At 44.9% G+C, this 17,042-nt stretch overlaps 1 protein-coding gene across 2 annotated transcripts in view; it reads left to right on the top strand.

The window, feature by feature from the left end:
- Positions 1-17,042, top strand: part of EYA2 (EYA transcriptional coactivator and phosphatase 2) — a 296,749-nt gene that overhangs the window by 196,533 nt on the left and 83,174 nt on the right. For both annotated transcript variants that reach the window (XM_055266550.2, XM_063633402.1), the window contains one exon: positions 8,452-8,535. In XM_055266550.2, coding sequence (XP_055122525.1) covers positions 8,452-8,535 — 84 coding nt within the window. The remainder of the gene's footprint in view (positions 1-8,451; positions 8,536-17,042) is intronic.

Below are 17,042 nucleotides of genomic sequence, written 5' to 3'. Positions count from 1 at the left end.
TCTGGGATTCTGACTTCTCAGAAAGGGGCTCTCAACCTGGGCTGCACACGACAATCACATGAGGACTTTGAGAAAGCTTCATTATCAAGCTGCACCTCAGACCAATTAAATCCAGTTCCCTGAGGTTGGAGGCCAGGCATCAGTGTTTTTAAAGCTCCCTAGTGATTCCTGTGTGCAGCTCAGGCTGAGAACTAGTGGTCAGGGATGCTCCAGTCTTTTTTTTTTTTTTGAGGCGGAGTCTCGCTCCAGCTCCCCCATCACCCAGGCTGGAGTGCAGTGGCACAATCTCGGCTCACTGCAACCTCCACTTCCCAGATTCAAGCAATTCTCTTGCCTCAGCCTCCTGAATAGCTGAGATTACAGGCGCACGCCACCATGCTCAGCTAATTTTTGTATTTTTAGTAGAGACAGGGTTTTACCATGTTGGCCAGGCTGGTCTTGAACTCCTGCCCTCAACTGACCTACCCGCCTCGGCCTCCCAAAGTGCTGAGATTACAGGCATGAGCCACCGTGCCTGGACTTTTTTTTTTTTTAGATCAGGTATACATGAGGTTTTCAACAGGATGCTGTGGGATACATGCAGATAGTTAGATGATAATCATCCTGAAACACATTACCAAGTCTACCATCTCACAAAGTTACTTTTTCTGTCTGACAAAAGCAGCTAAAATCTACTTATTTAACAAAAATCCCTAATACAATATAACTTTATTAACTTTAATTCTTGTGTTGCACATTAGATCTGTATACTTGTCATTTGTTATGCAAGTGTAGTATTATTGGCTGGGTACTGACATTTTCCCAAAAACAAAACATTATGCCTAGGGGAGGGTACCAGTAGAAATAGGCAAAATGGATGCCCCAAAACCAGAAGTAAGCTACTGTTGTCTTATCAAGGGAGGAAAATGAGCAAACTCACCGATTTATACTTCTTTGGAAAAGGCAGTCAGTTGCTGGCCTGAGTGTGCTGGGTGTCTTGGTAGGATTGTCAGTGCCAGGCAGTTCAAGTGCACCAGCGTCACATCCCTATTTATAATCTGTATACTTTATGCGGCAGCTGCAATGCTCAGCCACAAACTCAGACACACTCAGAAAGATCATCTTTGTCATTTCCTTAAAAAGCAATGTAATTTTAATTCTGAGTCCCCACCCCACCAGATGGTAAGAAATTTCATTTCATTATTAGGGACCCTCCACTCCCAGGATTAAATGAGAATCCAAGGGGTCAAGTGGTCTCAGAAACCAGACCAGCCTCTGACGTCCAGTGTGGCTGGGTGGCCACTGCCACCTTCATTGTCAAAGCCTGCAGTCGTCACTAAAAGTCCAGCCACTCTCTGGTGTTTCCATGCTATACAATGAATATGGAAATCATTGTTGAGCCTGAGAACCTTGAAATATTCACTACAATTCTTTGGTTGCAAGCAACAGAAACCAGTTCCGGGCCCAGCACAGTGGCTCATGCCTATAACCTTACCACTTTGGGAGGCCGAGGTGGGCAGATTGCTTGAGTCCAGGAATTTGAAACCAGCCTGGGCAACATGGCAAAACACCATCTCTACCCCAAAAAAAAAAAAAAAAAAAAAGCCAGCCATGGTGGCACACACCTGTAGTCCCAGCTACTCAGGAGGCTGAAGTGGAAGGACCGATTGAGCCCAGGAGGTGGAGGCTGCAGTGAGCCATGACCACACCACTGCACTCCAGCCTGGGCAACAGATTGAGAACCTATCTCAAAAAAAAAAAAAAAAGAAACCAGTTCTAGTTACTTAAGCAAAAATGAATTTAGTAGGAAAGGACAATGAGAGGAGGCCGTAAAACCAAGTTTAGAAAGAAAATAACAAAGACATTGTTGAGAAATCTAGGAATGCCAGAAAGCAAACATTTTAATTAATTTTTGCATACAAAAACAATAAACATTTTCTAAAAATACATACAAACAAAAAGATGCGTATCAAACATATTAGGAAGGTTGCACATGGGAAGTCGGGGAATAGAAATGGGGGGTGGGAGTTAAAATAAATGAGAGAGGGACTTTATATGGATCAGTGATACTAACTCAATCCTCTATTTGACAAAGAAGAGGGAGAAGGAAGAGGAAGAAAAAGAAAGTGGGATAAAGGATCAGAAAGGGAAGAAAATAGAAAAAATTAGAGTATGACTCCAGGGTAGACCTGTTTTGTTGTCACTGAGTTGGTTGGTTGGTTTGTCTGTTGTATTCTTCATGTTTCGCCAAGTTGGCCAGACTGGTCTCGAACTCCTAGCCCGAAGTGATCAACCCGCCTCGCCCCCCAGAGTGCCGGGACCACAGGCGTGAGCCACCACGTCCAGCCCCCACATTGCTTCTGGCCTCCGTGGTAGACCTCCCAGACGGAGTGGCCAGGCAGAGACGCTCCTCACTTCTTCCCAGACGATAGGTGGCCGGGCAGAGGCGCTCCTCACTTCCCAGACGATGGGTGGCCGGGCAGAGGCGTTCCTCACTTCCCAGATGATGGGTGGCCGGGCAGAGGCGCTCCTCACCTCCCAGACGATGGGTGGCCGGGCAGAGGCACTCCTCACTTCCCAGATGGGGCAGCCGGGCAGAGGCGCTCCTCACCTCCCAGACGATGGGTGGCCGGGCAGAGGCGCTCCTCACCTCCCAGACGATGGGTGGCCGGGCAGAGGCGCTCCTCACTTCTTCCCGGACAGGGCGGCCGGGCAGAGGCGCTCCTCACTTCTTCCCGGACGGGGCGGCCGGGCAGAGGCGCTCCTCACTTCTTCCCGGACGGGGCGGCCGGGCAGAGGCGCTCCTCACTTCTTCCCGGACGGGGCGGCCGGGCAGAGGCGCTCCTCACTTCTTCCCGGACGGGGCGGCCGGGCAGAGGCGCTCCTCACTTCTTCCCGGACGGGGCGGCCGGGCAGAGGCGCTCCTCACTTCTTCCCGGACGGGGCGGCCGGGCAGAGACGCCCCTCACTTCCCAGACGGGGCGGCCGGGCAGAGGCGCTCCTCACTTCTTCCCGGACGGGGCACCCGGGCAGAGGCGCTCCTCACTTCTTCCCGGACGGGGCGGCCGGGCAGAGGCGCTCCTCAGTTCTTCCCTGACGGGGCGGCCGGGCAGAGGCGCTCCTCACTTCTTTCCGGACGGGGCGGCCGGGCAGAGGCGCTCCTCACTTCTTCCCGGACGGGGCGGCCGGGCAGAGGCGCTCCTCACCTCCCAGACGATGGGTGGCCGGGCAGAGGCGCTGCTCACTTGAAAGCAAACATTTTAGAGTGCAGTGTCGTGTCCTTCAGTGTCTGATTCCAAGAAGACAGCATCCCAGTGGCCTAGCTTGGGACTTGCACTTACCCCTTAATTGACAGCCCCACCAAAATAGCACACAATGGGGAAGGAAAACTAGGATGCTCTTTTCAGAAGCCCTGAGGTTGGAAGCTAGGGGTGGGGACCGGGACCTCCAAGCAACACATGCTGACTTCAGCATGTTCAGGGCATTTGATATTTAGCCAGTGGTCCCTAGTTCACCTGTTGCAGTTGTTTATAGCTGGGCTCGGTTCTGATCACCCTGGAAGATATTAAATATCCTGAACATCATGCTTGGTGCCCTATACTTGGTCAGCCTCCTGAGGTCTACCAGCAGCCTTGATCCATGCTAGCGACCTGGTGCAGAGCAAGTGTTCCCACTGTTCCTGGGGCCATTCTTAGTCCAGGGAATTCTGTTCTTGCTTTTTGCCTTATTCTTAAAGCTTCATCCTTCCCCCAGATAGAGGAGATTTTGCACAATCCCTTCAGTGGGTTTAGGCCTTTGCAAAAGACTGAAAGAAAATGTATTGGCGTCAGGTTGTACTTGCTGTCTGCCTTCCCATATTCCTAGGATCTCCTACCAGCTTGAAGATGCAGAGCTTCGAAAACACAGAGAGCCACACATACATAATATTCCCTCTCCACAAGAAAATCATTCAGTCACCTAACATGTTTTCTGCTCTCCGCAGGGGAACGGCGGGGGTAGAGAGAGATTTTTCCATTAAACTGAGAAAGAGGTGGAGAGGGTTATGGCATGGAAGTCAGGGATTATAGGGTGATATTATTCTGGAAACATCTGCTTCTTGATTTCAGCATAAGTACCACTGGGCAAGAACCATTGAAAAGGTGTGAGCTGTGTTTCACTTCTGTGCTTAATGTCATCATAGAAGGTTTGCTTGGGTCACACCTCTTAAGTCTTTGGCTGTTTTGCTAATGACTGAAGCCCACGGGAGAGAAATTATGTAGAAGTGGAAAGGAGGAAAATTCTGAGCAGTATTAGTTAAAATCCTTCAGCTGCACGTGCCAGGGACCAACTTGGGCTACTTAGGTGAAAAAGCAGAATTTATCTTAAGGATACAGGGCCTCTCTTAGAACTTAAGGGCAGAAGTAAAGTAGAGTATCAGCAAGGTACTGGAACCAGCCAGGGAGACAGGGGCAAGAAACTGCATGTGTGCCTTCTCTTCCCATGTGCCACAATGAAGGTGACAGAACGCCCAAACCATAGTGTCCTGGCAATGCCCTCATGCACTAGTTACTAGGCACAGCTCTCCTCCGGGCCTCCTCACTCCTCCTCTCCCTCTGCTCCCAATGAAACCAGGTCCTGGTAAAGTGTTAGTTTCTTTGTATCTTTCACCCTCTGTTCTTGTCTCTGCAGACTGCCTGTCAGATCCTGGGGTCTGGGTGCAGCCCATGCTGAAGTCTGAGGGGAGTGGGTGGATGGGCAGAAAGAACACTCGGGGGGCCATAGGCAGGTGAAATGTAGTTTTATTTAGCAGCTTTCTCATCAGCAGCTTTCTCACATTAGCTGTCTCACACTGTCCACCTTTATCTTGGCTGTCTGCTTCGGCTCTGCAGCTCCTTCTGCCCTGACAGCTGCAGCTGTGCAGCAGGCTCTCCCTTGCCTTCAGGGTCAGCAGCTTAACTCTTCCTCTCTCTGGGCACCAGCGCAAGCTGTGCCATGGCTCCCCTCTGTCTATCTGCAAGACAGTCATTCTCCCTTACAGGGGCCAGTAGCTTCATTACCTCTCTGGGCACCAGCGCCTGCACAAGAGCCACATTGAGCCAAGCTGAGCCAAGAGCCATGCCCTGTGCACAGCGTCAGCAGGGCAATTATATCTTCTACAGACAATAGTGACTGCAAGCCAAGTATGAACTTACACAAACAGGTTATATAACAAGTGGAGGTGTGCACCTGCATGCCAAACTCGCTGAGTCACGCAGGCCTGGATATCCATCTCAGCCTAGTCCTTGACCAAAGCACATCCGTGTGCCTTATGCTGCCCTTGTCTCCCCTTCAGATCACATGGCTAAACTTGGCCACCAATAGCCCTCCCCAAAAGACAATTACTTTCTTCCTAGCCCCAGTTTTAAATTGCAAAAAAAAAAAAAAGGTCTCTGACCCACCCAGGGTTAAGGACGCACCCTGGTCTGCACCATGATGGCCTAGGGAATAGGGTTACCTGCAGAATGGCCACTAGGAACTTAGCCACTAAGAATCTAGGATGGTGAGGTAGGAGAAAGGGTTGGATTTTTTTCAGAGGGGATTTAGTGGATAAAGTAAGGGAGTCTGCTCTAAATTTGCAAATATTTGCTGATTTTTAAAAATTCTATTACTGAAATTTCTAAATTTAATTTCCTAAGTTCAACTCCAGTTAATGCAGATAAGTTAGGACTTGGCATATATGAATCTCAGAAGGTCTTCTCAAACACTGATTTTCAAACATTTTTACCATGACCCATAATAAGAAATATACTTACTATGATGGCCCAGCACATATATGCACATAAATATAACTGGTCCAAAAGATTTATGAAATAATGCTTAGCCTTACTAATTGCTTCAGAAATCCCTGTACTAGAGAATCTGGGATGCTAATACCTTTTTCATTCTAGATATTTCTCTTAACTTTCAAAGGCATGGCAAATGCCATTGTGTTAATACAGCCATTGACCTCCAGAGAGTTTTAAAAGGTGGCCCATTCAAGATTGCAGAGTGGGGAGGGGCATTTGCCTCCCCTTCTCAACACCAGCTACAGAGTTAGTCAGGTCCTTTGTCCTTGAAAATAATGATCACCAGAAAAATAAAGAAAATCAACAGTATGAAAAATAAAGAACAAGATTAGCCAGGCATAGTGGCTCACCATGCCAGCACTGTGGGAGACCAAGTGGGGAGGATTGCTTGCATTCAGGGGTTCAAGAACAGCCTGGGCAACATAGCGAGACCCTGTCTCTACAAAAAGAAAAATCAAAAATTAGCCAGGCATGGTGCCACATGCCTGTAGTCCCGCTACTCAGGAGGCTGAGGTAGGAGGATCGCTTGAGCCTGGAGAGTAGGTCTAGGCTACAGTGAGTGATGATTACGCCACTGCACACAGTGAGGCCCTATCTCAAAAAAATTTTTTAATTAAAAAGCCAAGATAAATAAATGGGATAAGTTAGAAGCGAAGTAATTTAAGAAATATTAAATAACTTAGGAAAATTCTAATTGGTTTTCATGTAAAAACTCAAGATCTTGCATCCATAAAATAAGAAGTGGAGGCTACTGGGAAAAGAACACTCAGAGGGAAAAAAAATTATTGGAAATTTTTTAATTACTGCAAAAATAAAAAATTTAATAAGGGTAGTAAGAGAAAGTTTAAGAAATCTCCCAGAACATAGATCAAAGAGACAGATTTATTAAAAAATATTGTTTACAAGGAAAGGCAATATCGACCCAAAAGGTTTGATTTGACTATTGGGAATTTCACAAAAAGAAAACAGTAGAAGAGATGGGAGAAAATTATTAAAAGAAATAAGAAAATAAAAATTTTCAGATCTGTAGAAAGATGCAAGTCATTGGGTTGAAAATGCTCAAGGGCCAAATAGAATTCATTAAAAAGAAGACCATACCCAGATATATCTTCATGGAACTTGAGGATACCAAGTATAAAGAAAAGAGTCTTTAAAATTCTAGAAAGAAAGAAAAAGGTAAAACTACAAGGACTAAGGAACAGTGAAATACCAGATTTCTCCTCAGTGACCCTGGACACTTAAAAAATAATGGAGAAAGAATTCTTTCAAATATCTATAGGATATTGTTTTCAAATTGGAATTCTGTACCCAGAGAAACTATGGAGAAAAATAAAGATATCATCAGATATTCGAGAATTCAGGAAGATTACTTTCCATGTACCATTTCAGGAAAAGCAATTTAAGGATGTATTCAAGCAAAACAAGGAAGAAAACCGAGGAAGAGAGACTTGGGATCCAGAAAACAGTGGATCCAACCCAGAAATACAATGAAGGGAAGTCTGCAGCAAGCCTAAAAATGATCCAGTCCACATTGGAGCTTTCTGTCACTGAGGATAGATATCTCCAATATAGAGTGTGTGTCTGAATTTGACATTTTAATGAAGGTACATTGTTGCAAACAAAAAATAAATGTAATTAATAAATTCTGACAAAAACAAAAAAGTTACATCAGACAGGTATACATATATGAACAAACTGAGATATGACATGATTTTAATTATGATGGAGTACAAGTAAAGAGAATACATACAATGGTAGGGGCATTCTCCTCAAAGTCAATCTGGGGATATGACATTGGACACATAGAGAAGACAATGCAATCTTAGCATACTACTTGGCTCTGTAGTGAAAAATAATCACAAAATGTAAATGTATATTACTAGTTACCAACTTTTAAAATTAACATAGGCAGAGTGCAGAAAATTTAACCGTACTTATAAAATCAATGTACAAACAAGTTTATCCTCATTGATAATACGAAAGTAAAGCTACAGCTGATAGACATTAGAGGGGGGAGGATGTATGGGAAAAGGTAGGGACTCCCATATCTATAGCTCCATATTTGTTTACTATTTTAGCCAAGGGAGAATGTCCAAGGAGAATTGGAATAGAGGGATTCACATATGAGAATAATGTAAGTTTCCAGAGAAACAACAGAGATTTCCATGAGTTAAACCCTCATCTTTTAAGACAGCCCAGTCAAAAGACATTGTCTCAAGTTGAAAAATCAGTAAGTCAGGGTATAAATATGTTACTTAGAATTATAGAGGTGATCACCAGACTTGCTAAAAATAGAAATAGTTGAGTGTATGGTGAACAGTGAATTTAAAATGGTAGTATTTCATTTTATAAAATGAGTTATATGATTTTCGTTGTTGATTTTGGCCTGAATCCTCCTTTTTGAGCTTTCATATGGAAGGCAAGGACAGACTTCTTGATTCTGACATCCTTTGAGTTGATAAGAGCCCAAAAACTGGGTATCCGAATACGCATGACACAGATAAGGTTGGATGGGGATTCATGATACATCAGTGAGTTACATGTTTTGTAACCTAAAGATAATGTTTTTCGAGACTTCTTTTCCTCCAAGGGAATGAATTTCTGTAGACATTAAGTCAGATGCACGTGAGTCCATTTGTCTCCATTCTTTTCCTCTCTTTCATCACAGCGTGTGTTCGTGTGGGACTTGGATGAGACAATAATTATTTTTCACTCCTTACTCACGGGGACTTTTGCATCCAGATACGGGAAGGTAAGAATCCATTTTGTCTCTCTCTTTGTGTGTTTTGAACATGACTGTCTGTCTAGCCAGTTTGTCCTGGGAATCGTGGGGACAGTTTATGAGGCAGCTTCTCCAACAAAAGCTGCCCTTTGGGGTCAGCCCAGGTTTAAAAATTCCTATGGCATTTTCCTTTCCCATGTGAAAATGTAATTAGCTTCCCCTTCTATTGTCTCCCATGCCTTTCCTTCCAACGTTTGAAGTAGTCAACATTTACTTGATAGGAAATACACTTGTTGTCTTCAGCTGTCTGCCTTCCTAAGACAGTGGGCTATGCTGCAGCCAAAGCCAGTAATTCTAGCTAGAAAACAAGGTAAAGTACTTTTCTTCTTCCCTGTTGTTTATCCTAGTGTCTCCGGCAGATGAATTTAATTTTCCTTCTGTTTTTTTGAGACAAGGGGGAGGCATCGTCAGCTCCAGTGTGGATCTTAGCAATCGTTTTGCAAATGTATCATCAACAAATTTTGTCGGGGAACCATCTAGTTAGAATTCCAGGCAAATGCTATTGGCTGAATCGTGGTGGATGGAAGAGACCTTGAAACCACTTTAATAATGCAAAAATGAACTTAACTGCTAAAACCCAAACCTTGCCAATTATTTGGGTTCATCCCATGGGCTACTGAACAGACCACGAGCGGTTGCCCTAGACATCTGTCATCTCTTCAGGGGCACGCATGGGGTGGAGGGGCAGTACTTAAGACGACAGCCTAGTTTTCATCTCCTCAGAGGTGAGTGACCCATTGGCAGCTGCTTCCATGCATGGGTAGGAACCTTGAGACTTGCCAGCGCCTGGAAAATATTTCTGTTTCTGTTTAGAGACCAGGAATATGATTTGACATTACTTCATGGCTTTTCCAGCTGCTCATGTTTTTTATGGGGGTTATAACAAGCTGGATGTGTAATTAGCAAGATAGATTTATCGTCTGCCATTATGTTGTAAAGAATATAAAAATGGTGTTGGTGGTGCAGAAATCTCATGCCATGTAGGAATGCCGTTAATATGTCTAGCAGTGCCTGTGGGAAATCCGGCATGCATTTTTGGACCATGCACAGCTTAGGTAAAAGATGGCAGAGTCAAGAGCTGCTGAAAACACTGAAGAATGGGCTCCGCAGCCACTGCAAAAATTTGGGCTATCCCAAAGGGGCCACAGTAGTAAGTTGCCGGCTAAGTCGTGGTGTTTTATGGTTTTCCTAACCACTCCTGTAAAGTCACCTCCCCTGAGACACAGGCACTCACTCATCTTGCCCTTAGAGGCAGCCTGCTGTGAAGTTCCATAGCTCCGTGCAACAACTCAGTATGGATTGTGTAGGGATGTGTGATCTTGGGTATGATTTTTGTATCTGTGTCTCCCCAACATTCCTTAAACCAAACTGTGGGCTCTCTCAAGTCAGGGACAAAGCCCTGAGTTCCTTTCTGGGCCCCATGTCTCCTGGCGCATGCCATTCCTCACTGCCAGCCACCTCTCTCCCACCTCACCACCCAATTCCAGCCCCTTCACCTCCAACTCGGCTTTCTATCTGGTCTCCCAGCTTCCACTCTTGCCCACTGCAGCCCCCTGCATTGGAGTCATCCTGAAATACAAGCTTGGCCATATCACTCTCCAGCCAAAAAATCTTCAGTGGCTTCCCCATTGACAAGCCTACCCCTAGCCTCCAAGGCTCTTCATGAGTGGCCTCCTGCCCCATTCTCCAGCCTCCTTTCCTGCTCTTACCCTGAGTTGATTTTGGTGCTTGAACCTGCCACATTCTCTCCCATCGCTGCTGGGTTTCTCCCAGAAGATCTTGAGACAAAGAGTGAGTGTGAGTAATCTATCTGGGAGGTAATCCCCGGAAGTACCGGGCACAGAGTGGGGAATTCAGGCAAGGAGGGAAAGGAAGCCAATACAAATTACACAAATATAATACTTACTGCCATGGGCAGCTGGGGCTCAGTCCCACCAGGGACAGTGTAACCCACCCAAGGAGTGAGGGAGCTGGGATATTTACCTGCAAATTCCCTTCCATCAAGGCTTGAAGGCTTTTCCTGGGAATTGTCTCCCTGCACTTCTGGCCTGTCCCCAAGAAGCCGCAGGGGCAGCCTTGGTGGCTCACACCTATAATCCTAGCACTTCAGGAGGCCGAAGTGGGAGGATTGCTTGAGGCCAGCCTGGGCAACATAGTGAGACCCCATCTCTTTAAAAAACTTAAAAATTAGCCTGGTGTGGTAGTGTGTACCTTTGATCCCAGCTACTCAGGAAGCTGAGAAGGGAGGATCGCTTGAGCCTGTGGTGAGCTATGATCGCAGCACTGCACTCCAGCCTGGGCAACAGAGCAAGACCCTGTCTCAATCAATCAATCAATAAAAAGAGAGCCCCAGGGTAGAGCATCACAAATGCTAACTGTGGAAGGTTTCTTCATTTATGTACAGAAATGGTGACAGTTGAGGGGACGTGGAGCTGGGGCACACTGGAAGCCTCTGCTATAATCTAAGATGTTCTAGAATGTTCTTTTATTAAGTTAAATCCTACTTATCTTTCAGTTCTCATTTAAAATGTAGCTTCTTCCAAAAGGGCTTTCCTCACTACTCCTCTCCATCTAAATTGCATCTGTCCTCATAACTGTGTTTTCCATTCATGTCATAATTATGTTTATTGTATGTCTTCCTTCTAGGCTATAAGCACCATAAGGGCAGAGACCATGAATGTTTTTTTTTTTTTATCTCCCCAACCATGCACAGTGCACAGGGCAGAATTGCTCAATAAATGTTGAATGAATGAATCAGAGTGATCCCCTAGAATGTTAAGCTGCATGAGGACAGGGACCTTTGGTTTGGTTTGGTTTTGTTCATAGCTTTATCACCAGTGCATGGAACAGTGTCTCCCACTTAGTAGGTGTCAAGTAAATATTTGTTAAATGAAGGAAGGAAGGAAGGAAAATAGTATCAAAACAGAAATTTTTAACTGGTGGCCACTGGCCAAATTCATACTGCAGATATTTCTCTTTGGCCCCCAGAGTGTTTGAAAAAATGTGAATGTGTCGCCAACATTTAAAAATCAGGAGATTGCACAGACCAAAACAATCTAGATTTCCAGCTCTTCTTGAAAAATTAGGAATCTGGCAATCCTGCATTCCCCTGGGGCCGCAATCAACAGGAGCAGAGGAGGACTGCCCTCTTAGAGGGGGCGGACATTCTCCAGCCCATTGCAGCCCCCACCTGGCCTGGTTAACCCATTCTTGGGACTCTCTGGCCCCATTGGTATCTGAGTTTCAACACCCATCCTAGAATTACAGAATCATAGAAGATTAGAGTTGGAAGGACTTAAGAGACCATCATGTCCAGTTAGTCTCCATCGTCCATAAGGAGAAACTGAGGCTCAGAGGGAGTAAGATCATCCAAGAAAGTATGAGAAACAGACTCAAGCTCACCTGCCTTCCTGTGTGATCTCTGGATGTCCAGGGAAAACTGAGGTGAAAAGCTCTTGGAGCACCCAGATCACCTGTGCCATCTTCATGACTCTCCTAGAATTTTCCATTCCCTCCTCCAGCTCTCACTAAGGTGAGGAATGAGTATTATCATTTGCTAAATCTAGCAGCCTTCAGAGAGACCCAAAATAATTGTGACTTAAACAAGATGCAAGTTTATTTCAGTCCCCAGCAGTCCAGATGGAAGCAGTTCAAGCTGGGGAAACTGCTGCGCAGCACCAGAGACCACGGCCTCTACAGTCTTATTCCCTGCCATTTTTTGGAGTGTCACCTGCATTGGCAAGATAAATCATAGCTTACCCCCATGTCTACATTCCAGCCAGTAAGAAGCAAGGATAGGAAAAGGAGGACTTGCTGCTCTCTTTTGATATTTTTATTAATATTTTTAGAGATAAGGTCTTGCCTGTTGCCCAGGCTGGAGTGCAGTAGCACAATCATAGCTCACTGTAACCTCAAACTCCTCACTCAAGCAGTCCTCCCACCTGAGCTTCCTGAGTAGCTGGGACTGCAGGCAAGTGCCACCATGCCCAGCTAATTGCTAAAAATTTCTTGTAGAGATGAGGTCTCACTGTGTTGCCCCTTACTGGTCTTGAACTCTTGGGCTCAAGTGATTCTCCCACCTCCACCTCCCAAAGTTCTGGGTTTACAGGCCTGAGCCACCACGCCCAGCAATCCCCACTTTTTTAAAGGCCAGACTCAGAAGTTGCAGGCATCACTTCTGCTCTCATCCTATTAGGCAGAACTTGGTCAGATGGCCTCATCTAGCTGCAAGCGAGTCTGTGAAATGTAGTCTTTATTTGAGGCAGTCATGGCCAGTTAAAATTTAGAGATTCTATTACTCTGAGAGGGAGAAAAGAAGAATGGGTATTAGAGGACAACTAGCAATTTCTAGCCCAAAGTACTGTATAGTAAAAGGAAAAACAATTAAATAGAAAACTGATGAGGAAAAATAAAATTAGTTATATTTGAGAGGCCTAAGGGACAACGGGATTTGTAGGTCTGAAGCTCCAGAGAGAGGTCTGCACTATGGCTCCAAGCTTGGATGTCAGAGAAGTAATAAGGATCTAGAGGAGAAGCGTGAGCCCCATTTTGCAGACAGAGTAACTGAGACCTGGAGAAGTTATGTAGTTGGTGAGATATTCATGACAGAACCAAAACTCATGGCCTCAGCTTCTGGCTCACAGTTCTTTCTCTCTGTACTTTCCCGGCACTGCAGCCATGTGAAACTTGTTATTAATAGCTGTCATCAAGTATGACATTCAGTTTGAAGTACAGTGTGTTTAAGCTACAAAGAAAATTTACTGGAGCACAATAATTGAAAAACCCAGGGATACCTAGGATGCAGGTCTGGCTGGATCCAGATGTTTAAGCAATGTTCTTAGGTCATTCTGTATCTCTTAGCCAGTTTTCTCCATGTGGTAACTCCCTCTCAGCAATCCCAACTAAAAACTGGAAACTTCTAGTACCCACATTCCAGCACAACTTCTAGGCTTGAATCTCAATGTCCCAAACTGGGTCACATGCCCATCCATATGCCAACCTCTGTAGCTCTGATTGGCCAGCCAAATCAAGAGCCCACTCCTGGCATGGGAAAGGAGGGGCAGATCAACTCCACCTCAACCAAACAGAGTGAGAGAGGGAGGATGGTCCGCCAAAGGAAACTGGAGTAATCCTTCCAGAAGAGTATGAAGGCCCATGGATGTCCAGTGAATGGGCACTGGATGCCAAGATCCCCTGAACATCCATGACAAGAACCAGCAGCACTTTGCTTGTGGCCATCATGCTGCATACCATGCAGGAAGCCAAAATCATTAATAGTACCAGCCAGAGGGAGGACTTGCTGTTTTTTGGGGGAACTAAGCCTAACAAAGCTAAAATGATTGGGGAATGATTCAAAATAGGGTGTTTGAATTTTAAGACAGAAACTGGGCTCCCTTTCTGTTCCCAATCAAGGGATGTGCTGCTTGAGGCTGTCATCTCTTCACTTCCTTTCCATTTCTTCCTCCCCAGTGCTCAGAGCCAGAACATCCCTTTGGTAGCTGTATCTCCCAGCATCTTGTGGATCCATTAGAAATTCCCTAGAGAGCTGGAGCAGCCAGTGACTGCTGCCTCTTTCCTAACCCCTCCCTTCCCCTACCACCCTCCTCCACAGTCTCTGAACTCTGTTTTTTTCCAGCTGATATTAGGCAAATGCAAGGTGGTCGAGAGCCTTTGCCTGTGACCAGGAAGGGATCCTAAAAGGGATTAGTCAGCTTTCCTCCAGGGATTCACGGGGAGTCGCCCTGACTCCTCCTCTTCTACCTTGCCTTCTAGGCAGCCCACTACCAATATGAAGCTCAACTCCAGGACGTGTTGTTGCTGTTAATAACAGTTTTATTGAGATATAATCTACATATCATAATTTACCCTTTTGATGTGTACAATTCAGTAATTTTTAGTATATTCACAGAGTTGTACAACCATCACCACTCTAATTTTAGAATATTTTCATCACCCCAAAAAGAAACCCTATACTCATTAGCAGTCATCCCCCCATTTCCTCCTCCCCCTAGCCCCTGACAACCACTAATCTTTCTTTCTCTACAGATTTGCCTCTTCTGGATATTTCATATAAAGGGAATCACACAGTACGTGTGATCATCCGTGTTGTAGCGTGTATCAGTACTCCATTCCTTTTTATGGCCACATAATTTTCCATTGTGTATTAGTCCATTTTCACACAGCTATAAACAAATATTCAAGACTGGGTAATTTATAAAGGAAATAGATTAAATCGACTCACAGTTCTGCATGGCTGGAGAGGCCTCAGGAAAGTTAACAAACATGGCAGAAGAGGAAGCAAACACTTCCTTCTTCACAAGGCGATAGGAGAGAGAAAGTGCAGAGTGTAGGGGGAGGAACCCCTTACAAAATGATCAGACATGGTGACAACCCACCCACCACAAGAACAGCATGGGGGAAACCACCCCCATGATCCAATCACCTCCCACGAGGTTCCTCCACCAACACATGGGGATTACGATTTGGATTGTGATTCAAGATGAGATTTGGGTGGGGACACAGGCCAGACCATATCACATTTCATGGATAAACTATATTTTGTCTATCCATTTACCAGTTGGATAGTTGAAGTTTGGGCCATTATGAATAATGCTGCTATGAACGTTGGCATACAAGTATTTGCATGTGCATATGTTTTTAATTCTCTTAGGTGTATGCCTAGGAATGGAATTGCTGGGCCACATGGTAACTCTAGGTTTAACACTTTTGAGGAGCAGCCAGATTATTTTCCAAAGTGACTATATCATTTTACATTCCCATCAGCCATGTAAAATGGCTCCAATTTCTCCACCTCCTCATCAATATGTTATTGTCTGCCTTTTTGGCTATAGCCCTAGTAAGTATGAAGTGGTATCTCATTGTGGGTTTGATTGGCATTTCCCTAATAATGTTGACAAATGACTAGTGATGTTTTTATGTGCTTATTGGCCACTTGTATATCTTCTTTGCAAAAATATTTATTCAAATCTTTTGCTCATTTTTAACTGGTTTGTCTTTATATCATTATAAGAGTTTTTATATATCTGGATACCAGTCTGTTATCAGATATGTGATTTGCAAATATTTTCTCTCTCATTCTGTGAGTTGTCTTTCCATTTTCTTTGTGGTATCCTTTGAAATACCAAGCTTTTTATTTTTATGAAGTGCAATTTATGTATATTTTCTTTGGCTACTTTTGCTTTTGGTGTCATATCTGAGACCCTATTGCCTAACCTAGGTCACAGAGATTTACTCCTGCACTTTTTTCTAAGAATTTTCTCATTTTAGCTCTTACATTTAGGTGTGTGATCCATTTTGAGTTAAGTTGTATGTATGATGTGAGGTAGGGGTGCAACCTCATTGTTTTACCTATGACTATCAAGTCGTCCCAGTAGCATTTGTTGAAAAGACTCTTCTTTCCCCCACTGAACTGTCTCAGCATCCTGTCAGAAAATCAATTGGCAGCCAGGTGCAGTGGCTCACACCTGTAATCCCAGCACTCTGGGAGGTCCAGGCAAGTGGATTACATGAGGCCAGGAGTTCAAGACCAGCCTGGCCAACATGGTGAAACTCCATCTCTACTAAAAATACAAAAATTAGCCAGATGAGATGGTGCACGTCTGTAATCCTAGCTACTTGGGAGGCTTAGGCATGAGAATTCCTTGAACCCGGGAGGTGGAGTCTGCAGTGAACCAAGATCATGCCATTGCACTCCAGCCTGGGCGACAGAGACTCTATCTCAAAAATTTAAAAAAAATCAATTGGCCATAAATATGTTTATTTCTTGACTCTTAGTTTTATCCCATAGATCTGTATGTATGCCCTTATGCCAGTACCACTGTCTTGATTACTATAGCTTTGTAGTAAGTTTCCAAAATGGAAAGTAGGAGTCCTCCACCTTTGTCCTTATGACCAGTCTTAACCTTTATAATTGGCATCTCCATTGGTTTTATTGTGGTTTCAACACAGCCTTTGCACTTGCTGTTGTTCCCTGTGCCAGGAATGCCTATCTCCCCATTTTCTACTGGCTCCTTTATTCACGAATCTGCCCAGTGGCTGGACACAGTGGCCCACGCCTGTAATCCCAGCACTTTGGGAAGCTGAGGCAGGCAGATCACTTGAGGCCGGGAGTTCAAAACCACCCTGTCCACCATGGTGAAACCCTGTCTCTACTAAAAATACAAAAATTAGCTGGGCATGATGGCAGGCACCTGTAATCCCAGCTACTCGGGAGGCTGAGACAGGAGAATCACTTGAACCTGGGAGGCGGAGGTTGCAGTGAGCCAAGATCACACCACTGGACTCCAGCCTGGGCAACAGACCAAGACTCTGTCTCAAAAAAAATAAGAAACCTGCCCAAATGTTTCCTCATCAAACCACCCGATGCGTTAAATATGTATTATTTATTACCTGCCCTCTCCAACACACACACATTTGAATGTAAACTCTATGAAAACAAGCACCAGGGCCAGGATTAG

The sequence above is a fragment of the Symphalangus syndactylus genome, chromosome 24 (genome assembly GCF_028878055.3).
Source record: "Symphalangus syndactylus isolate Jambi chromosome 24, NHGRI_mSymSyn1-v2.1_pri, whole genome shotgun sequence".
Classification (NCBI taxonomy): Eukaryota; Metazoa; Chordata; class Mammalia; order Primates; family Hylobatidae; genus Symphalangus; species Symphalangus syndactylus.
The sequence above is the reverse complement of the archived record's forward strand: the minus strand, read 5'-3'. Positions and strand labels throughout refer to the sequence as shown.